Source organism: Pungitius pungitius, chromosome 3, assembly GCF_949316345.1.
Source record: "Pungitius pungitius chromosome 3, fPunPun2.1, whole genome shotgun sequence".
Taxonomy (NCBI): domain Eukaryota; kingdom Metazoa; phylum Chordata; class Actinopteri; order Perciformes; family Gasterosteidae; genus Pungitius; species Pungitius pungitius.
Genome location: NC_084902.1, coordinates 7056440 through 7079481, shown reverse-complemented (window position 1 = coordinate 7079481; position 23042 = coordinate 7056440). Strand labels below are relative to the sequence as shown.

The 23042-nt window shown below is 42.2% G+C and overlaps 3 protein-coding genes across 5 annotated transcripts; 1 reads left to right on the top strand and 2 right to left on the bottom strand.

Moving 5' to 3' along the window:
- Positions 1-6457: 6457 nt before the first annotated feature.
- Positions 6458-7898, bottom strand: LOC119213970 (GTPase IMAP family member 4-like). The gene is made up of 3 exons (XM_062561637.1): positions 7826-7898; positions 7593-7630; positions 6458-7470 (listed from the first exon to the last, which is right to left on the bottom strand). Exons 1-3 carry the CDS (start codon positions 7896-7898, stop codon positions 6664-6666), a joined length of 918 nt encoding a protein of 305 aa, XP_062417621.1. The 3' UTR covers positions 6458-6663.
- A 1596-nt stretch (positions 7899-9494) lies between these two features.
- yif1b (Yip1 interacting factor homolog B (S. cerevisiae)) lies at positions 9495-14178 on the top strand. Of its 2 annotated transcripts, none has more exons than XM_037465304.2 (8): positions 9495-9662; positions 10760-10856; positions 11095-11224; positions 11358-11462; positions 11723-11859; positions 12163-12318; positions 12417-12510; positions 12988-14178. In XM_037465304.2, exons 1-8 carry the CDS (start codon positions 9617-9619, stop codon positions 13141-13143), a joined length of 921 nt encoding a protein of 306 aa, XP_037321201.2. In that variant the 5' UTR covers positions 9495-9616; the 3' UTR covers positions 13144-14178. The 2 variants fall into 2 exon arrangements, with proteins under 2 accessions (XP_037321201.2, XP_037321210.2); XM_037465313.2 differs by having other exon boundaries at positions 9497-9653; positions 12988-14172.
- Positions 14179-14451: 273 nt separating this feature from the next.
- LOC119213963 (probable E3 ubiquitin-protein ligase HERC6) lies at positions 14452-22972 on the bottom strand. Of its 2 annotated transcripts, none has more exons than XM_037465268.2 (23): positions 22687-22972; positions 21571-21721; positions 21389-21465; positions 20809-21036; positions 20579-20670; positions 20355-20482; positions 19865-20019; positions 19575-19633; positions 19319-19410; positions 19165-19224; positions 18960-19056; positions 18586-18766; positions 18069-18220; positions 17597-17713; positions 17382-17480; positions 17016-17192; positions 16574-16714; positions 16160-16326; positions 15971-16037; positions 15829-15893; positions 15553-15736; positions 14973-15075; positions 14452-14826 (listed from the first exon to the last, which is right to left on the bottom strand). In XM_037465268.2, the coding sequence occupies exons 1-23, from the start codon at positions 22919-22921 to the stop codon at positions 14591-14593; spliced, it is 3063 nt and encodes a 1020-aa protein (XP_037321165.2). In that variant the 5' UTR covers positions 22922-22972; the 3' UTR covers positions 14452-14590. The 2 variants fall into 2 exon arrangements, with proteins under 2 accessions (XP_037321165.2, XP_037321175.2); XM_037465278.2 differs by having other exon boundaries at positions 19575-19630.
- Between the last annotated feature and the right edge of the window lie 70 nt (positions 22973-23042).

The following is a 23042-nucleotide window of genomic DNA, read 5'->3' as shown; positions in this document are numbered from 1 at the left end:
GTCCGTTGCATATTCACGTGGGTGTGTTGTATTTGTGTCTCCATCACAACAAAGGATTGTAATGACTTTTCATTGGAATTGTTTCCTTGGGGCCAACATGTCATTTGAACACACCTCGCCATCCCCTCCCCCCCATGACGAGGACGGGGGTCATTTCTCATACAACAGGCTGGTTCATGCATGTAGGGCAGTGGTATGTCACTTTATTTGGTGACAAATGAAACGACTTGACAAATGTTGACCTCAGGAATAGTTCAAGAAACGTGTTACAGTTTGTCTAAAGAAAAAAAATACGAATGAGATTGGTAGAAAATAGGATTACGGCCTGTCTTATAATTCCTCAACATCCATCCATCATCCATTGAACCACACAGCCAATAACAACTGGTGTAAATCATCAGCCTTTTAAATCATTTATTTCAATTTCAATTTATTAAGATTTCTGAGGATCTCAAGCCGATAGTAGGTCTTTGTTTTGAATAAAATCTGAGTTGAGTGAGTTCATTTTCAAAGCACTACTGACATTTTCGATCATGATCTGAAATCATGAACACAAACTGTAGAAGCAGCTGACAAATAATTTCCATAATTTCCAAAATAATTGAGCCATGAGAAGAAGAAAAAAAAAAAAAAACCCTCTTGCCAGACTGCTGTTAGAATATGTCCAGAGGGGACCTGAGTGGGTTGAGTTCCTGACAAGAATGGAGAGAGCAATAATAACAGAAAGAGAGAAAGAGAGAAAGAAACAAGCGAGGCAAAGGTGTCCAGTCTGTAGGTTGTGGCGAGAGAGAAAACAAGTACGTTAAAGAGCGAGAGAGAGACATGGATTCAGAGGAAGACAAAGCGCCTGAGAGAGAGAGACGGAGAGAGAGAGAGATTCGGAAGAAGAGACAGAGGGTGAGACGCTTGCTCTCATGGCTGGTTGACTCTTCGCTTGGATTGGCTCGAGGCTTCAGAGCCTGATAGACGAGAAAAGAACTGCATTCACTGACATCATTAAATGACCTTATCCAGCTTTCATAAGACCCTCCGTGCCTTCAAACACACGCGCGCACTCAGCAAAAGCCGCAAATGTGCGTGCGCTCATCACACATGTGATTGTTTTGGGTGGACAGTTGATTCATTGACGTAACGTAAAGTTGCAGTTGTTTCTGTGCACATACATGTGAGTACGCGTCTAACCTGACGTTAAATGAGTGAAGCGTTATCACAGTTTGTACCCGTCTGCCTGTGTGCTTTAATGTGTTTAGCAGTCACAACCTCTGCCTTCTATCGCATCAACATCTACGCTGGAATGACAAAAAGGGGGGCGGACACAGCAAAGACCCTTCCACCTCTCCCACACCAAGGCCCTTTTTGCAAAAATGACCCAGACAGTTCATCAAACTTAACACCCCTGCAATATAAGATAAGCAGACAGCTGTCGAAGGGGGTCAGGAAATGTGTGATTGAGCCGAAATGTTGAGCTTATACACAGGTATAAAAAAATGATTAGATAAGAGAAACCTCACAGTGATTAATTGAAAGTCCGGGCATTGAGGGAACGCATGACCTTGCTTGTTAAGCTCCTTCTGGACTCCAGTTGGGCCTAAACTTCACTTCGTCACGGAAGTGTCATTCGGTTGATATTAGTACTGTGTGTGTTACAAGAAAGCATACGTAAACAGAAAGGCCTTTTAATGAGTTTAAAGGGGTGAGTAAAGTTTCTTAGTTGATTCATATTCAGAGCACATCAGCCAAAACAAATACATAGTTTTGCATTTGGGAGAAGTTTTTGTTATTCATGTGTCACCAGTTACCCAAGATTGTTTTTGTAAAGTAAATGCATGGTAATCCGACCCAACTCTACGTTTTCTGTTAACTTTACTTAATTTGCAACACATACATTCTCCGTTATTCCTTTAAAAAAAAGCCAGATTAATTACAACAAACAGCATTTTGGAATTAACTGAAAGTGAGAGCTGCTCGTCACAGATTAGATCGCCTGTATGTGTCAAAGAGACACCCCTGACCTGCCTGATTAACTCCCTGGCAGATGGTAATCCGACCCAACTCTACATCACACACACACACACACACACACACACGCACACCTTGATTGACAACATTTAATTAAGTTCACTGAAACATTCACCCCCAGAAAGAAGGTATGGGATAGAAAGAGAGACGAGGGCCCCTGTTTGAGCTCCTTGTCTGGCTCAAGGACATCAGTTATCGAAACACAAACACAAGCCGTATGGTCACTGACGCACATAAAACATATACGATTATAAATGAAGCTCTCTGACATTTATTGATATTCCTCAGAACAAGACTTTAAAATGAAGTGAACTTCTGTGAACTGAGAGTTTATTACCAATAACCGAACTTTGTCCTGCTGAGGCATTACAATAAAGCATCATTATTAAGCCCATGATGCATTTCAGTGACACTTGAGGCGTCATCTGCAAAGACAAATGCATTCTCTTCAAACACATCTGGAACACAAAGTTTTCTAAGTGCAAGGTTCTCTTTAGTAAGAACACCGAGGCGTTGATTGCAGAGTGTGCAGAGACAGTTAGCGTCGGGTGATTAAGGAGCACACATTGAGCACACCTGATTAACTATCTGGGAACAGATGGCTATCAGATGAGGCTTTCCATCAGAGGCCTTCATTTTGGACAGGGTTCACGTCGGGTGTCGACAGGCTCAGTGACAACATTCGGTGACGTAGAGAGGAATGAGTTCAATCCAGAAACTAGAAAATGGGAAAAAAATAATATTTTTGTGCGTGCAATAATTAAAGAAATACATTTAAAAGTATAGTCAGGAGGCAGATGTAGAAAAGCTTTGAGGAAGCTGCAACATTTGACCGTTACTAGTGCGTGCCGTTGCATGGTGAGTTAGCTCTTCCAGTACCTTTTAGATGATGGTTATCATAAGAGATTTTCCATCACATCTGCACAGCTGGACAGGATACACAGCAGAAAAGGGGCTCCTTTTCTGCACAACAGGACTGCTTTATGTTTTATCCCTTTAGAGTGACCTTTTGGTTTCCTGTGTGTTACTAATATCTTCATTGATGCAATTTATTGTCACAAATGTTTGATATATGAAAGCTCCAGCTGCTAGTCTAAAAATATGACTCAATCGTAGATGTGTCATATCTAACTAGCTATTTCATCAAAAAATGTTATAATCTAAAATATTGTGGGTAAACGTATATACGGTTTATTCACTGTATTCACCATATATATACACACATATACATACGTGTGAACATATTTCGTTTGTTTCATGTGAGAGATTAAGATTCCCTTGAATTAAAACTTAGCAAAGCTAAAGAAACAGCTGTAATACATATTTCTTTCTTTCTGACGAGTAAGGAAAACTTCACCAAAGCATCAAAGCAACTTTAATGCAGTAAAAATAGGATTTTATTTTCACTGCACATGCACTTGAAAGCTACAGTAATTACTTTGAACGTATCCATAGGCTGCACTTCTTCATACTAAACAAAGAGACCTCGGTTGTAACATAATGCCCTCGAGCTGGTCGGAGCTCAACATCCCAGGTCAGAGGAGACAGGGGGAAACTGGGACGCGATGTTTCACGACGATACAGAGCAGAAGAGCGGTCAACAATCACACAAAGCGTATTGCCAGTTACACAACAATTATAGTTCTTGGAGAAGAATTTCTCTCATTTATAGAGATTTCATATATGTGTACAACATTTTAAAAATGTTTTAACGCGTATTTGGAAAAATCACAACCCCTTTATTGTTATTTGGCAGAAAAATCATCAAAAAAGTCTGCCAAAAACTAGGCTAATCTTCATTAAATTTCAACATTTGTATCTAACTGTTTTTTTACATGACGGATGCCCCTCAGACAGACAGAGGAGCAGCAGCCTCCTGGTGACTCAGTGGTTAAAATAAAGCATGAGTATCCTTTTGGAGAAGCTACTTTGCAGTCCACTTCTGTCCATCATCCATGAGTGTGTGCACAACCACTTTCTAATCATGGAATGTCAGCCATGCATTGTTTCCTCATTACCGTGTCACACACCCACAAGTTATTTTCATTTAGTGGCTGATAAAACAGAACCTACAGCGTCTGCGTTGTGTTTTCTCTTGTATTCACTGCATATATATATTGTGATCTATTGTCACAAATAGAATAAGCATCTTGCAGCCTTTGAGATCCAGTCCAGACGCAGTTAACATCCATGTATGTCCATAATGATGTCCTTCTAATTCTAATATTTATGTGAAATTGTCATTATATGCATATCAATTATTGAGCTATGATAAACTGGAAATCTGTTTGTTGAGGTCACTGTGAACTTTGACCACCAAATTCTAATTAAGTGGATATTTCTGCCAAATTCAATGAAGTGTTCCTGAAACATCGCTTTTGCGAGAACAAAGCGGAAGTGAGGAGACAGTGTTCATGACCTTTGACTCCCAAATTCCAATCGTAAATCAAAGCCAAAGCATTGCACACTTACAGCACACACGCTCAGTCACATATTATCTCATATTATCAGATGCAATTTACTCCACCCACTGTAATTGGTACTATTACTAGTACAGTACTTATAATAATATAAGAATAAAAACACACTTGGATACAAATCGCCTTGATGTCATAGAATTAGACCAATATGTGCCCACTTTCTTACCTGATCTGCCATCAGTGATAACTCCATTAAACCCGGATCGATGTGTGTTTAAAAGTAACACTGCAAGAACAAAAAAAGCCACAGAGAAGAGGAAAAAAACTAGCGCTCGAGGAAGGTCCCTGGAACGGCGCTGCTTTGCTTCACTGGACGAGTGCGATTGTGGACGTGCTACCAAATGACAGAGTGAATGCTTTTCATGCTTCATGGAAGAGTGTATTCACACGGCACATCCCTCTCTCTCTCTCTCTCTCTCTGTGTACGGATGTGGATGTCGGAGGGCAGCGATAAACTTGAGCTTGTAGCACACCACGCAAACCCTGGAGAATTATTGATGCTCTTGTGACACCGGTACCTAGAACATCTTCCTACTACCACTTTCCTTTGAATTAACTTTCTACTCCTTGAATTATTCATCTCCATCTGGAGATCTACACAAAATTATCTTTGTGTCTTGCATCGCTCTCAGGCTTTTAAGAAGGGTTGTTTTTTTGAAAGTATAACAAATGGCTTTATCGTGATAAATAGATCATGTGCTATTTTACTTTATTTAATTGATTTTGAATGTATTGATTTTGATTCACAATCTGTTTTCGCAGCTGTCAACTGTCTGCAAACACAGCAAACTTCTTCTATTTAACCTACATTATCCATCTGGCTCTTTTGAATGAATATGTACGTGGTAACTTCAGACATGTAAAATAGTGTTACGGATATTATTAAAATGCCTCCATTAACATCCTTGTTTGGGGAATGAACCAGTCCTTTGTTTAAACTTGAACTTTTGTTAATATCTGACAAGACAACAGAAAATGTTCTGAGTCTGAACATTTACAAAACCAACCTATTTTACTTCACTTTACCAGAAACTGGTTTCTTGTTTCAAAGGGCAACAGAGCATTTTAAATAGATACATATATATTGTGTGTATATACTATATTTATATAAATGTGTATATATAAACACAATATATATATATACACACCACAGTGGTGCTCAGGCGCACACACACACACACACACGTCTTTATTTCTTTGGCTCAGTTGTGCTTGAATTGAGCCCCGTGGGTTGTAATTTGCAAAGACAGAGCCACCCCAAGCAAAAGTCCCAGCAAACCAAGCTGTTAACCTAAAAACCTCTATTCTTGACCTCTTCTGTGATATTTAAAACAATTATTACCGCATGACATAGTCCCTGATGTGGCCTGTGTGTGTGTGTGTGTGTGTGTGTTACAAGAGCGAGGAATGACTGTACATCCGTGTGCTCTATTCGAGAGTGTACGTTTTCTGCATGCGAGGCTCCTTTATGCACAGTACAGTCCATTTGAAGATGGACCATATTTGACTGAGGCGCCGTGAGTCCAGCCGTCAGAAGAGTGAGAGACAAAGAGAAACGAGGCCTGATAGACGGCCAATTACCGGTATGGTTTTATTTTCTCTTACATTTATTTGTAACCCACGGCGGTTTGTACGGTGTGTTTATGATTGGGGAAAACTGTCGAGGGAAACTTGCCCGCAGTGCTGCTGTGAACAATTCTTTACACAAATCCACTTCCCATCGGCCTACAACTGCATAACGTCATCAGCCACAAAGATATACTCATCACTACTCACCCGCTCAAAGGCTTCACACACAGAGGGACACTGACGTCTAACTTGCAAAACCTGGTTTTAATTGTATTCAAATATGTTTTAGGAAAACACAAACAAATCAACAAAAGCTCTTTATAAACATAAAGAAATGCCAAGTAACTTAAGTATATCAACATACGCTATCACTCAGGCATTAACAAACACTGGAATTATTGTTACAAATGTAACTCTAATAAACTCTTTATTTTGTCAACTCTGGTTTGGTCACCATTTTTTTCATTGTAAAGACCTTAATCTTTAGCTTTTAAGCCATACAAGTAAACGTAACACTCTTTACGTTAAACAGCAGATACCATGCATGCTCCCTGCTCAGTGTCATCTTCAGCACACGGGGCATGTCAATGCAGTCTTATTGTACGGCACATTTTTTTCTAAGAGATTTTACTGCTGCTGGTGTTAAGACTCCTACGACAGCCCCGACAGCACCACCCACCACTGCCCCGACTGCGATGCAGAGTGGACCACCGACACTTCCTGCAGCCACCCCTATCGCCACACCTGCTTCAGCGCCTGTTAAAATCAACCCAGATTCAACGAATTTGTTTTTCCTCTCCGCTCCTTCTCTAGATTCTGTTTTGTGCCGTTCATTTAAAGAATCTAACTCGTCCTGCAGCATTTCTCCTTCAAATTCTGCTCGTAGCTCCTCCTCTTGTTTGAGTTTTCTCGCTACACCCTCCTTCAGGATCTGCTTCTCTTTTTCCTGGATCGCTCGCTCAGCCTCCCGGAACATTGTGTTTGTGTAAAATGTCCCTCCGTTATCACGGACCATAGTCACGACCTTTTCAAGCAGCTCGTGCGCCTGTCGGTTGTCCGGATCCGTGTTATCGAAGACATGATACCGCGAGTTACATTTCTTGATCAAATCGCTGAGCGGTTGACTTTTTCTAAAAAAGTCTTGAATTCTTGTGCCTCTCAGCTGGTCCCCGTGAGTGAAGAGAACCAAGGAGTATTCTGCAGCTCCATCACCAAAGACCTGCTGCAGGAGCTCAACCGTTTGCTGTTCTTCCAACGTGAATCTTCCCAACTTGACCACAATCAGGAACACATGGGGACCGGGAGCGGAGAAGGAGACGCATTCTTTCAGCTTTTTTAGCACCTCCTCTTCTCGGTACTGCGTGTCATAGATTCCTGGCGTGTCGATGACGGCGACCCTGATCTGCAAAGCAATGCAAGAAATGTTGTTTGCAGACAGCGTGTTTGAATGGAAATAATACACAGTAATAGTGAGTCAGTCAATAGTTGATTTTGTTTCATTCTTTCTGACGAAGCAGAGGTTACAGCCAGTGGGTCACGGGCTAGGAGCGAGTCCGTGTAGTCTGCCACGCACAAAGCCAATCACAATGTGTGACGTCCTTTGTTCAGGCACGACCCCAGGGCTATCTTCATGCTCTGTTTAGGCAGTTTCATAGCAATTTGGGGGTTTTTTGCAGGCCATTAGAGGGCTAAATAAAAATAAAATGAGGATTTAATTAACAAAGGAGTAAAAATATGGGAAGAAAAGTGCAAATTACCGGTGTTGTGGTTCCATGCAGTCTGTCTGCCTTCGTCTTCAGTCTGCCTTTCCCTCTCCGCGCTGACGGCCATGGTTTTAGATTCAGAGTCCACACAAGCGTCTGAAAAAAGTCGGGTCTTCTGCGGCAGGTTCATGAGAGCAGAGCGCTTTTTATGGATGCATCTACCACTTCAAGTCTGACCACATTCTAGACAGAAATAGAAAGTGAAAGATGAAAAATGTGGTACTGGGAACAAGGTGTGGTAAAACTTAATCCATTTACTGGAAGGATAGGTATTAAAATTCAAAGCAGCATTTCAAAGAAAACAATGCAAATTTGTCTCAAGAAAGCATGTGACATAGCCTGTTAAAGGGCCAAACCACACGGTCTGGCCATTTTACAGCCATTTGTAAAGCGTAGCCTAAAGTGGCAACGTCTGATGACAGTACACTTTGCATTACTGAAAGAAAGTGCTTAGTTTTTAATAAGCTGTTTTTTTTAATGGATTTAATGGAAACATGGCCACCAACTAATTTTCATTTAGTGCCCAGATTAATTTAAGATGTACCGCGACCAGCGATCTGCCTCCTGAAAAAGATCCTTCACCACTTTACGCACCTATGGGGCGCCGTTTGTAAAATGTTGCACGTTATAAAATCCTGCGCAGTTTTTTGTACATTTAGCGTTATCATATGAATAAAAAAAGCAGGACAATATTCACATGTCACTTTTTAAAACATTTAGAGACAAAATCGTGTAAATACATGCAACAACTTTTCCAAGTACAATGTTTGGCAGTAACACAAAGTTGTTAAAAAATAAATGTTAAATGTAAATGTTATATATAAATGTTAAATGTAAATGTAAATGTCAAATATAAATCTAAATGTTAAATGTTACTTATAAATGTTAAATCGGACCATCTGGAACGGCCGCAGATGTTGGATACGTATCAGGATTACCTCCTCAATAACTATTTATTGTCTTGTTTTTTTGCAGTGTGTCGGAGATTGTTGGAAAAAAACAATCAACAGAATACCGGCAATGAATCATTGCAATAACATTTAACTCAAGTATTCGTGGGACTAAACATGTCTTCACAGAACTGCCAGTTGAATCCCAAATTTGATTGATTGATTGATTGAAGCATTAATTTCTTGAACATGTAGACATTTAAAAATCAACATAGACATAGACCACAAAATAAAATGAAAAAGCCACCTTTTGTTCAAGAAAAGGAGTAGAGGGAAGCAAAAGCATAGGTCCCTTCCCCTATCTTTCAAAGATAGGATGGGCAGTGAATGGCCATAAAATAAATCTATGTATGAAAACACTGCAAATGTAAGACCATGTAGATCAGGTAATATAATTTATTTAAATATGAAAAAGTGAAAAGAAGTTGTTTAAAAGCACTCAGTGAGATGTTGCTGAGAGGATGAGTGAGCAAGAGCCACAACAAAGTTATTGTGGAGAAAGACATTATAGAATATAAGAATGCAATTGTGTTTTCTACTCCGGAGTAGACATGTAAAAGAGCACATACATGTAACATAGGTAAAGTACATGCACCTAAAAATAATTTAATATAGGCCGAGTCTTTACGGTAGATGGCGATATTCCTCTTACACATTGGTTTGTAACCAATCATCAAAACTAAAATGAAGAAGAAGAACGCGTTCACTTCCGTGTATAAGTTATGAATGACTCGCTCTAGCCCCGCCCCCCTGTGCAGCTGGCTAACTATTAGCAACTGCATCTAAGTGGAGTTTGCTAAACTGACGGCTACTGCCACGATCACGTTTAGTCCAAATGGATTACACACCGACTCAGAGTGGGTCCAGACAGCGTAAGTTACGTACGTGATTCTATCCATCAATATGTCCTTTAATAAGAGCTGACGTTATCCGCTGGATGTGCACATTCTGTACTTGCTATATCGGCTCTCTGGAAAATGTCTTAACAAGGGTTCAGCTGGTTTCGGCTAACAGCTAACGGCTAGCTATGCTAGATAACGTTGACCAACTTGTAAAAGCACAGACAATGAACATTTAGTATATAGTTTCGCCACAGTCCAATGTCAGGTCACGTGGAAGACGGTATTATCCAAATAAAGGCGGGAATTAGTGGGCGATAACTTGTCCGCAAATGACTAATAAGCATCAGGGTGTGTAGATGCTAACTAGCTTGCCTACGTCACACAGGCTAGGCTAGCTACGGGTAACCTGAGTTCCTCACTCGGGGCTGTTACGTGGTGTCGCTTCCGTGCGCAGCTGACTCGGATCATTTTTGGTGTTAATGGATGTTAGCCGACGTTGTCTAATCATTTGTTTCTAGGGTTCAATCTAGGTTAGACTTTGGGACCTGTGTTTACTATCGACTCGGATCCATAAGCAGGAATGTTGGACGTATTTTAAAGGTTATTGATCAGGCTATGGCCAATATATTTGATTTAACGACACCTCAAGTCCTCGCAACGAGGGTGTCTGTGCATCACCAAATGTAAGCAAGCACACCAGATGTTGACGGACTGTTTGACAGATTCATATATTTTGAGTTTGCTTAAATATTTTGTCTTTCCTGTGTTGGGAGCGTATTCTTTGCCATTTAGGGAAAGGAGGTTGGAACTAAAACTGTCTCTTTAGAGGTGATGCAATCTGCTCTTGTGATGAGGTTATTACTCCCTGGGGGGGGATGGATATAAAGAGATCTTTCTCCTGCACAAGGCATTCACACTGGGATTTGGGGATCCAGTTACAGCCTTTGTGTAGTATTACTATGAAGTCTATTCTTTTCACAAACTGATGCATATTATAAGTAACAGGTTTCAGGTAACTGTGGATGCCTTGCATTTGCATCCTATGAAGTTTTTGCAACCCCTACATACGTAAGTGATTGAAGAGGTCTAGATCTGTTTGACACATCGGCGTCTCTAACGACTCTCTTCTCATCCAGAGCCCAACATGCGTCTGAGGAGGAGCTCCGTGGACGGCTTAGAAGGCAGTCAGCTGTTTGAGGATACGAGTAGAGCTGCACGTGGACTGCAGACAGGGTACAAGGCTTAGTTTTGTTTTTATTAAGTACTTTGTTACTATGTTTTGGCACTAAATTACATCAAGGAAACAAACGGGGGATGGGGACACAAAACTACGCAATTCTGTTAATTTGGCTGCTTAGGCTTATTTTTTCATTCACTCACAATAGACCTGACTTTATGCATGTATTTATTGTTGGCTGACACATGGATCATTTACCTTGCGTTGTTACGTTTTCTTGTGACATGTTGGCAGTAACCAGCAGGCCGGGCCTCAAGCAGCAGGACTTTCCAGCCAGTCCATCCTGTCAGACCCCATGTCTAACCTGGCCATGGCATATGGAAGCTCACTGGCATCCCAGGGAAGGGAAATGGTGGACAAGAATGTAAGGACTGAGTCATTAACATCTTTTAGCATTGCTTTCCAGAAATGATGCATAAGCCAGTGAAAACATCGGGTCAATGCAGGTGTAGCCTAAATAATGCGTGTCTTTATGGCTGTGTGCTCGCTTGTTTCAGCTGGACAGGTTCATCCCAATTTCTAAGATGAAGTATTACTTTGCTGTGGACACAGTGTACGTCGGGAAGAAGCTGGGCCTTCTAGTGTTCCCTTACATGCACGAGGTAAGTCTGTTTGCACCTTCTATTTATATACACGCTTCTGTATAATATGCCACTAATGTGCACCAGGAGAGCTGATCCTGTGCATAGGAGGCTTTCCTCAGATTCTCACATGAGACAAAATACTTTGAGCGCTGTCTGTTTCAGTTTATCCATAGAAATAAATAATCCAGAATATCAATACAGGTCATGCTTTGAAATGATGTGTTTTTTGTCAGAAGATGTCCAGATTGTGAGTGTGTGTGATCATGTGTGTGTTGTAGAACTGGGAGGTGAGCTACCAGAAGGACACTCCTGTGGCTCCACGCTTTGATGTGAACGCTCCTGATCTCTACATTCCCGCCATGGGCTTCATCACATACGTGCTGGTGGCCGGACTGGCCCTCGGCACACAGAACCGGTACGTGACACACACGTCTGTGTTTTAACAACAATACCAATTATGTTAAGATGACTTATGATGCTTCATGATCATTGAATTCATGCGTATTTGATTCTAGGTGTTTTCTACTTTTTACAAAGTTAAAATTATTCAACTAATAATACCAATGCAGATTTAATTAGTGGATTGAAATTATCCTAAATTTGAAATGGTTGAATAGACTGGTAATTATGTACCGCCTCTCATTGACAACACACAATTAATGTGTAATGGAGAACTCTATATGGATCTAAAGACACTATCGCTCTGTGCGCTCTGAAGGTTTTCTCCGGAGCTGCTGGGGGTCCAGGCCAGCTCGGCATTGGTGTGGCTGATAATGGAAGTCCTGGCGGTCCTGCTGTCCCTCTACCTTGTGACCGTCAACACTGACCTCACCACCATTGACCTGCTGGCCTTTTCCGGCTATAAATATGTTGGGTACGCAGAGCGTTGTTCTATGTTCACTCTCTCATCACTAGTTATTGATGTTATAGCTCACCTGTAAACGTTAGTGCGTCTCTCTTCTGTTTCCTCAGGATGATCGTAGGAGTCGTAGCGGGCCTGTTGTTTGGGAGACCGGCGTACTATCTCTCTCTACTGTGGTGTTGTGCAGCCATCTTTGTCTTTATGGTGAGTATACAAGCGTCTCCTAACTCTTTGAGAGTTCAAGTTACTGATCTTGCTTGACATAGTTTGCTTTTTCAAATGATTAAAGACAAATGTCAAATGATTTTTCGGTGTCATAGAATTTAATTGTCTTTGTTCTGGAAAGGAGGCTTTCCTCGTGGTCTCCTTCACCTCCACTCACCATGGCTCTCTGCAAAACACATACCAATACACTCAAAGGTCCTCAGAGACACCTGCACGTTCTGATGCAATTTAATTAGTTATTCTTTTGGCTGACATTTCTGAAAATGTGTTAATTCTATGTTTATCATTTCGATCATGGTCAAAGGTGGTGTTGTAGAGGACTAACTTTATACCGAGATCATTTTATTTAATCTAAATCTGTCACACTGTTGAATGATTATGACATAGTTGTGTGGTTTGACTGCACAGTGGCTTTAATGCTTGATGAATGAATATTTAACTTGTGTCACTCCTCAGATCAGGACCCTGCGTCTGAAGCTGTTGTCTGAGGCGGCGGCAGAGGGGAGACTGGTGAGAGGAACCAGAAACCAGCTGAGGATGTACCTCACCATGTCGATAGCAGCGGCACAGCCCATCTTCATGTACTGGCTCACCTACCACCTCATCAGATAAAACCCCACACGCTCACCGTGTGGATGAACTCGGCTCAAGGCCATCGTATCCACCTTAAATGCGACAAGAAAACGCACATCACCCAAGCTGGACTTGTACAAAACACATATCCAAAATTGTCTGGAAAAATATCCCATCACCTCGCAGGCGTTGAGCCCGACACGCAGCATGCACGTATGTATGTACGCATGGAGCCAAAACAACACACGCACACGTGGAGCCAAAACAACACACGCACACGTGGAGCCAAAACAACACACGCACACGTGGCGTTTAGGAGACGAGAGGAGGCACGGCTGCCTTTTCTCTCACAGCACAGCCCTGTGTCATCCGTGTGTCCTTTTTTTTATGTAATGTCCTCCATGTACAAACCTGTAAATGAGCTAGAAGTTGGTTTTCTATTCTATGTAATTATTTGTTGATTTGTGTTTTTTAGTAGTATTTAACTATGTTTGTGTACAGGGAAAGTCTTCACACATGTTGCTCTCGACTGATATTTAATGTGTCTTCTCTGAGCCGACTAAAGGAAGCACACTAACCTCATAGAAACCGTCCATTTAATGACAAGGAACAAGTCTAATGCAGGTTTGAAATATGCTTATTTTCGCCAAATGTTTGCATCTTGGCTGAGAGAAATACCTGTTTTGTCATTGTTGGATCTGGAAACGAGGGTCTTCTGCCTGGTGTGTGGCTGTAGAAACCCCCTCGGTTTTACCTGCTCCATTATTTTGTATGTGCTTTGATACCTGACATTTCATGAATAGAAACATCAACTGTTTATAAGCCGGGACGTGAGGTCGCAAATAAATGTCACGTTGACTTTGATATCCTTTTTAAAAGCTGAGTAAATTATTTTAGAGCTTTTCAAATTCAAAGATGAAAAAGAAAACTGGGGAGGGTTGTTTTTTTCTAGGAAAACTGTCAAATATTGTTGTGAAATAATAATTTCATTTTTTTATGTTAGCCAATGTCAGCTCAAACAAGGGTGAAATCACATTATTTAAATTAAGTCTGGAAGCTTTTCAAAATTTTAGATTTTAGCATTTTTCCAAAATGTAATAATCATTGACGATATTCAAACTCATTTGCCAATAAATCATTTTTCAAATTATTTTGATCGAGTGCTCATTTAAATAGAAATCCTGAATTTGCAGCATCTCATTACAAATCAACAATTTACTTTTTCCCAATTACTAAAAAAAAAAAAAAAACATTCGTCACCGTCAGAGTGGGCTGAAAGCTTAGAACTATCAAATTAATAATGGCCTTTGGTTAGAAATGAATAAATTAAATAACTTCCAAGCCAGTTTAAGAAAAAAGTATTTATTTAGTAGGTTTAATAAGTATAACTAGTGTTTTCCTTCATCACACAAACAAGAACATGTTGAAATGCTGGCTCTTATCTCTGTAATAGTAAAAAAAACGCTCAATATATAGACTGAAGCCTTCATTCTGTAGTATCTACATTCCTCCAGAAGCCTCCGTTGTGATTAATGGCCCTCAGGAGGCGGGTCTTCATCGTCCTCTCCACCGGGTACCTCTGGTACATGGGCAGTAGGAGCCGGCAGTGGCAGGTGAGGGACGTCGGCAGGTGGATCTCGGAGGCGTCGAGCAAGACGGCGATTTGCATTTTGATGCTCTCCATTCCCAGGAAGGGCACCCGGTTGTATCCTGTGACAAACACTGGTGGACAAAAAAAGCACCGTAAGTAAATTAAAGACATCTTTATAGAACAATAAGGAAAAAGCTGAAATTGATAGCGACTACATCTTTACGCTTAAGTCCAACTTGATGAGACATATCAAGCACAATCACTGTATGATACTTACAAAGGAACTTTTTCTTTTCCTCTGCTGTCAGACTGTCAAACACCTCCCAGAAGGTCACGATGGTTGGATGAAGGTCATGGAATTCGCCTTCATAAACAGTGTTCTGTTTGGAAATACACAGATGTGGATTTTAATACTTTGGACTACTTTCAGTCCAACTTTATTTTACTTTCAACCACATTTCCACCTTTTTACCACCGTTTTTTGACTTCTAGTGCTCTAGAATTCACAAGGTAATAGTTTTTACTCCAAACAGTTTTCAGAAAGCCAGTTACTGCCTACTTCGGAAATATGTTATAGACTATTGTTATAAATTGTTTCCCAATATGTGTGGCTTTTAAATCAAATTCAATTGGATGTCCTGTGTTATTCTGTATTTATGGTTTGTTTAAAGTTATGCTGTGTGCTAATGAACATTAAATCAATCCTTGTTGACGTGTTCAGGTGCTATTTTATTCCTGTTTTCCATTCTTTCCTGATGTACTTTTGGTTTAAGTGATACGTCCATCTTTAACATGAGTGCATAACAATACATTTCTGACTCTTCGAGATACAAAAAGAAAAAGCCTTCTTGGCGCACCTGCTTTAGCACCTCCCAGTCGTACTTTTCTTGGCCCACCGTCACTGATTGCAACTCCTCGGGCTGAAAGAACTCCACCACATCGATGTCACACACCTTGAAGAAGCCCTTCTTAAAAGCTTCAAACACTCCCTCCACTGATTCGTTGAAGGCGTAGTTGATGCAGGCGTCTACGAACTCTTTCCTGTAAAGAGAAATAGTCAAAATAAACAGACTGTCGACGATACAGGCAGAATAAATCTGTGCTGCTCTGAGTTCACGTGTGTGTAATCATACCTGTTTGTCCCTGTGACAAGTTTTCCAGTTGGATCCAGCTCAACTGCTTCACCCCCCCAAGGCATCTGTAAAGAAGGGTGATTACAGCCACATAACAACGTTGCAGAAACACCTCATTCTGACCGTGCTTTAGCAAACCTACAGCGAAAGGAAGCTCCATCTCTTCGACTTCATCGGGGGTGTAGTCGTCCAACATGCACCTCCAAGACCTGCAGACAAAGTCAACACATAAAAAAGGATCCATTTAAGACAATCACGACGTGCAGATGGCATAAAAAAAACGGCCAAACAGACGACGTGTCTTTCTGCAGTTAGAAAGAGGAAATCTTACTCTGCCACGACGGGCTCAAACTCCTTCATGTCGTCCAGTGAGGGTTTGACTTTGAGCAGCTTCTTGAAGAGGACCAGCGGGAATGGCAAGTGGATGATGTTGTGGTTGTACAGAGCCAGTCCACACAGGACGCCAAACAGGAAGTAAGTCTTCTCCTCCACTTTTGGCTGTTTGGTTCATGACAAACACATGATCACGATTGGGGTCAAATGCACGTTTCATGTTGCTTAAGCTTTAGACACATCCAAGTCATACAATCAACCTTATTTCGTCACCCTTATAGTACAGCATCAGTATAGCACCAATAGAGACCGAGTCAATCAAGTTGAGGCCTTTTGTTTCGTGCTTTCCAAAAATGATTATCCAATGCAATAAGTGAATACATGTTTATAATTATATTTTCTATTTTCCTACCTTGGGAGGAAACCAAGCCAGAGTAGTGCTCTCATTGTACATGATCATATCAGACTTAGGAGCCATCAGGTCTTCAAACACATGCAGGAAGAAGTCTCTTTTGTTGACATTTGTCAACTTCCGGTCGTCAGCAAATTGCACCTAGGAATGATTAAACAGAATCCTTGGAATGTAACTATCATCTCCAATATGAACATATTATTACTTTACTGAGAGCTCGCCTTCACACAGTCCTGCTACAAGCAACACACACACACACACACACATTTTCAACTTTAGTCAAAGTGTCGCCCAGTTAGTCTTTCAGTGACCAAACCTTCAAATATCGTGATGTTTCCTGGGAGTCCTACAACCTCACGGAAATGGAAAGCTAAATTGCGGAATCAGCCCTTTTAATGAATTGAAATATGAAGCAATGGCACAGCGTCGATGCCGTGCTTACCAAGAGCTCCCTTTTGAAAGCGCAGTGGTCTGCGGCCCCGAGCTGCCTGAAGGTGTCCTCCACCAGGTGGGTTCTTCTCAGGGTGAGCTGGAAGACCGGGGCCAGGGATTCTGACCCGACCAACGGGAACTCCCCAGTATACCGCAAGGCCACGTCATAAGCGACGCATTCCGCCCCCTGTAATTACAGAACCCTTCTTTATTCACATATCTCACAGCCGGAAAGCTGTTTTATTTAAATGATATAGTGCAAGGTAAATATATTGTTCAATAAGAAAAAGTGAAAGCCATGTTATGCATGGTGATTAATATTCATCATCGTTGGCCTCCAGTTAGTTATTTCCAATGGTCTGATCACATACTCTACCTTCCGTATGCCTGCATAGATGTTAAAGGCCGCCACCTTGTAAACCAAGGGGAGCAGGAACGGGTAGCGACAGAAAATGGCAGGTATGTTGACGTCATCCTTAAAAATGAGGGAAATGGAGAATTCACCCACCAAGTAAAAATATCAGAAAAATTCAGGGAAGATGGTTCCTGTGGAACAAAATCACCGGTTTATACTGTACTCTATGTTCTTACCTCGGTCTTAAACTGAGTCCACAGAGCAACATCCTGGAATGCGTTTACATTTGAATTGATTTCCTCGACATAAAAGGTGCTCAGTGCGACTTTGTGAGACTTCCCAGTTTTGTTTGCCTAGGGAAAAAATAGAAATGTCAGCCACAAATGTACCTGCAAAACATTGCAAATGTCAGGAGAAAATAATGGCTGTGAGACCACTTCGAGTCCCAATGTGGATTCTGATCACTCTAAAAGGACCAATATTGTCCTCAAAGCCATTTGCTGGATACTTTGACCAGGACAAAGCTGCCCTGGCACAGGCCCAAGTAACCACCTCTACACCCTATAATGCAGATTATGGCTCCAAATCTGTCTTAAGAGCTTATTTCCAGGATAAATCATTTCCATTTGTCTTCAACCCAAAAGTAGGCCGTAATAGTTCTACCCCCGAACCCACTACAAGATCGTAATAAAAACACGCAGCACTGACTTTGTAGAGTAGCTTGAGGACTTCCAGCAGGTATTTGACTCCGGGGTTGTGAGTCACCAAGAGGCCATTTCTCAGCATGAAGGCGAGGGCCTTCCTGAACACCTCGATGTGTCTCATTAGTAAGGCGGGTTTCAGGGAAGACCACTTGCGTTCTGAAGATGGAAAAAGACAAGGCAGGACTTACACGGGCCAGAGAGCACACAGAGACATAACTAACCTATGAAGGCCCATCTCCGCCACAAAAAAAAAAAAAAAAAGAAGGGTTAGAGAGTCAAAATTATGCGCATTTCTTGAGTGATAATTTCAACCTTTAAAGTCATCATTTCAACCTCAACTTGGGCGAAAATGGGCTTCTCTACATATCTGCATGATACCAGTGTAATGTTACATATTTTAGCCTGAGAGGCAGTATTTAATATATAGTGATATTTGTCAAAAGCGTACAGTAAGATCAAGGAGTATCGTGTCTTCACACAGCTGACAACAAAAATAATAACAAAGTGCGGTGGTTGTTCACTTAGTATTTCCAGAGTCTTCTCTTGCAGATCTGCGATGACGACAGCCAACGGCAACACCCCAGTCATCGCACTGCTGTCCTCTTGGAAAAGGGGACACGTCATCAGAACCAGGAGGATCTCCGGGGACTTCAGGGAGGTTCTGGATGCAATAAGCAACTCAAGCAGGCATTCTAACTGGACCTGCATGGAAAATAAGATACATGATGGAATAGTATTAGATGTTCACACTACATCTAATCTACAAACCCTTCAATCTACCAGAGGTTTAAAGCCGGGTAAATCATTGTAGAAGCGCTTTCGTCATCCATTCAGTGGCTGAACCGACAGAACAGATGAGCTCAGCGATGCGTGAAAATAGTGGGATTGATGTTACGTGTTGTTTGATCCACGGTACTGCCAGCAGCCGGTCGAAAGCTCTGGTGGCTGCTTCAAGGTCCACAGACAGGACGTCTGCTTGGGATGGAGGCCCGCTGAATACCCGAAAACAAAGCATTAGAGCAAAGTAGTAGCGCTTCTGTGGATAAATGACCCACAGGAAATGCTTCTAAAAAAGAGTGAACAATAGAAAAAGGACTCACGGAGATTTTGTGAAACTCGCAACCAGACTGGAACTCGTCAGGAACATTGAAGATATTTCTCTGTTAAATTAACACAGTGCAGTTAGAGCAGGATGTTTCAGTTGAGCAGCTGCAGGATTACAAATACGATGCAGTTATTTTAAAAAAAAAGGACCTCTTTGCCACTACGTTGCCGTGTCTCATTGACAGCCATTTCTGCAGTTTTGTTTCATCAAGACGTCCAGTTATCTGTCCCCGGTCCAACATCTTAAAGGACACAATTTACTTTAAGATAATGACAATTTGAATTCAAAGTTCAAGGTTAAAAACAAGTTTAACACCAATGTTTGTATTCTTGATTTATCAAATCTGGGTATATTTATTCTGAAATCCGAAAGAAAAAAAGAGTCTTTATTAGAGGGTTAGGTTACCTGTGTGGGCAAAGTGAAAGTGAAGTTTGTGTCCCACCCAGCTGATATTTGCAAGTCTGCTGGAACAAATAAAACATATTCACGTACAACTTCTACTTTAACAGAACATAATATACTTAAATGTTATTTCAAGTGCATATTTGACTGCCAAAATTCATGAGGAACTGTTGAAGAAAAAGTACCATCTTCCACTAAAAACGTCATCCAATAGTTGCTGGCAGCCATGTAACATCCTCACAGGCATCTCCTGGGATAATTAAGGAACACGTGTGATGTCTGCGCATTCAAACCTGTGGGTACGACTGCTGCACTGTCAGTGGTCCATGGGAATTGTACCAGCGCGGGGGTTAGGCTGTCCTCAGGCCTTCCCGTCCCAATTTGACCTTTGGATCCATTGCCAAAAGCCCACAGCTGGCCAGAGGTGCCCAAAACCAGAGTGTGACGTCTGAGAGACAGGAAACATTTTTATGTTGCAATTCATGAAGTCAGAGTAATTCAACCGGGCGCCTCGAGTTAAATATTCATAATTTTACGAGGCCAAAATAAAGGGACAGCAAATCAAACACAGACTACCGGAGACTTATTGCCCTCCAATGCCAACAGACACTAAATCACATTTTCTGTTAAACGTTTTACACCAGCGGGGTGATTTCTTGTTGTTGTACTTCTCTGCTTGAGTAGTTTGCCATCAGCACTGATCCATAAAAAGTGGAACCTTTTCCCTCTAAAATCAAAGCATGGCTGTTCTGTGTTTCACATAGGCCCGCTCCCGGTTCCCACCTGCCGCATGAGATCTGAGAGGCGGCTCCGTCGAGACGCTCGACCAGTCGCGGTCTGACCTCGCTGGCAGAGGAGTTGTGACCGAGCTGACCGCTGCTTCCCTCTCCAAAAGTGAAGACCTCGCCATCCTAGAAAACCACAGCGCAACACAAGCTCACGTACTGCGCGCAACGTGCTGGGACGAATTGATGATCAAAAGGTTGAACTTAAGAGGTCTTTCGTACCTGCGTTAACACAGCAGAGTGGGCCTCTCCACAGCTGATGAAGGAGACCCCCAGAGGCGTCAGGGCAGGTACCATACAGATGTTGAACCTGCCTGTAAAAGATAATGGGTACGTATAGTGATTTTGGATAAATATGACGCAGTAGAGTACATAAGTATATATTTTTTTTATAACATGATACGACGGTGTGACATCGACCGATCGGCTGAGGGAAAGAAGAGTGTCGGTACCCTTCTCATCCACCCTGTTGAGCCCCAGCTGGCCCGATCGATTGGCCCCACAGCAGTACACCGGGCCCGGCAGCGCGAGGAACAGAGTGTGGGACGCTCCGGCCGAAATCTGGGTGACCGCCACGCCGCTCAGAGCGCAGACCAGGAGCGGTGCGTCCTGCCCCGGAACCTCTTTCCCCAGACCCAGCTGGCCGTGACTGTTCAAACCCCACGAGAAGACATCGGCTCCTTTAAAGTGGAAAAAAAATATATGATGTAAACAGTTTGTCATGTAAAAGTTTATTACAGGTGGTATTAAAAGGAGGCTCGTATCCGCAACCGCTTTGGGAGATAAGTGGAGGAATGCTCTGTTTCTCAAATTGATTTTATTTGTAAACCTGCAGCTAGGTTTTTTCGGCAAGCTCTTAACATTTACATTTGCACATTGTCATGCCCGAGGGGAATGGGGGAAAACTGGATTTGGCACAGTCATGTAAAAATCCAGAAACCAAACATCACTACGTTACACATAAGTAAACATTACAGGAGCTCCAAGAGTTCCACCTGAACAAAGACAGTGGGCGTGATCCACGTCCTTTACCTTTGGTCAGCGCCACGGAGTGGGAGCTCCCACAAGCAACTTGAATCACGGCAATGGGCAGAGGCATCGGCACCCGACTGCATGTTGGCGACACAATGACGCGTTAAAAAGGCTTCAAAAAGGCTTTGGCAAATGCTTTCAGCGATGAGCACGAACGTGCGCTTCACAGAGTGGAACCTCGCCTCGGTCGGCTGCAGAGCAGATTTGGTGAAAGGCTTCGCTTTCCGTCGTCTCCGGCCCCCCAGGAGAACAGCTGTCCAGATGCACACACGGCCAGACAGTGGTCCCGACCGCAAGCTATGGAGACCACTTTGCCCAGACCCTCCACGCGACCTTGTACAGGGAGACAGGCGGGGTAACAGGTTAACAATCACACATTCCATCAAAGTGCAACAATAACACAATTCGAGGGCTACTCAAAGGGTTTTCTTGTCCAGCACCAACATATACACTGGGATCAGGTCTCATAAACAGGGGGGGGGGGGGGGGGCGGGTTCTGCGCAAGCACATTGACCTCATGGACGTGTGTGACCTCACCGGACACACACACACGTCACACAGGTTTCATATCCTGAGCGTGATCTTATCTCAGCGGACACGTCTTGTTAACGATCCAGATCTTGTGTTGTTTTGTCTAAACCCAACTCCTCATCATGAAAGTATTATCCAACACACTTAAAATGTGTTATAATATACAAAGAAGAACGAGTGACACTAACAATAGTGGGAAGTAACTTTAAATTTGACTTATTTTCACTTACTTTTAAGATATGTATATAAATTCATTCAACTAAATACATTCAAAAGATGCAGAAAGTTACTTTTCAAAAGAAGATTTCCCATAAAAGCATCAGCAATAATCCAATAATCTAATACAAAACATATGTAATAAAATAACAGATAAGCAATGGATTGTTTAATTATAGTCATTATAAGTAATCATCGCAATGTCATCCAGAGTGCAGGAGTACAATACATTGTGGCATTTTTACTTCAATGGTCTTAATATTTTCAATAACGCAACGTAATCGATTGATCAAAAACCTTCATAATATTATTGTCGATCATATCCAGCATCACTCGAACTCAACGCACGATACAAGCCTCAGTTAACTTTCGTTTTCCGGCAGGAGAGAAACGAAACTGAACGTCGCCTCGGTTAATCAGCTGTGTTGTTGTTGTTATTGTATTCACTGAGCTACTTGAACTCAATGGCTCTCTGCGGTTTCGTCTTGACAATCACACAAATCCTGGTTTAAATCCAACAGCCCCGAGAGATCGCTGCTGTCTCACATCACCTGGCGTCTTTTCGTCCTTATTAAGTTTCTTTCGTCCAAGTTGTCCCCGCGAGTTGTCTCCACAGGATAAAACGCCTCCATCCCCGGTGAGGAATAAAGTGCACTGGTCCCCGCAGCAGATCTCGGTAATGTCCCCGGGCACGGTCCACGAAGCCGGACTCAGGGCGTCCCGAGGACGGAACTGTCCGCTGGAGCTGTCTCCCCAACAGAAGACGCGCGCCATGTCTCCACTCATTTGGTGCGGCTCAGCTGGTTAAAGGCGCCTATTTATCTGGCGCGGTGGTGCATTCACGTGCTGTCGGTGGTATTTAGAAGATTGACAAAGATGCCCTGCAGCTGTTTGTTCTTTGGATGTG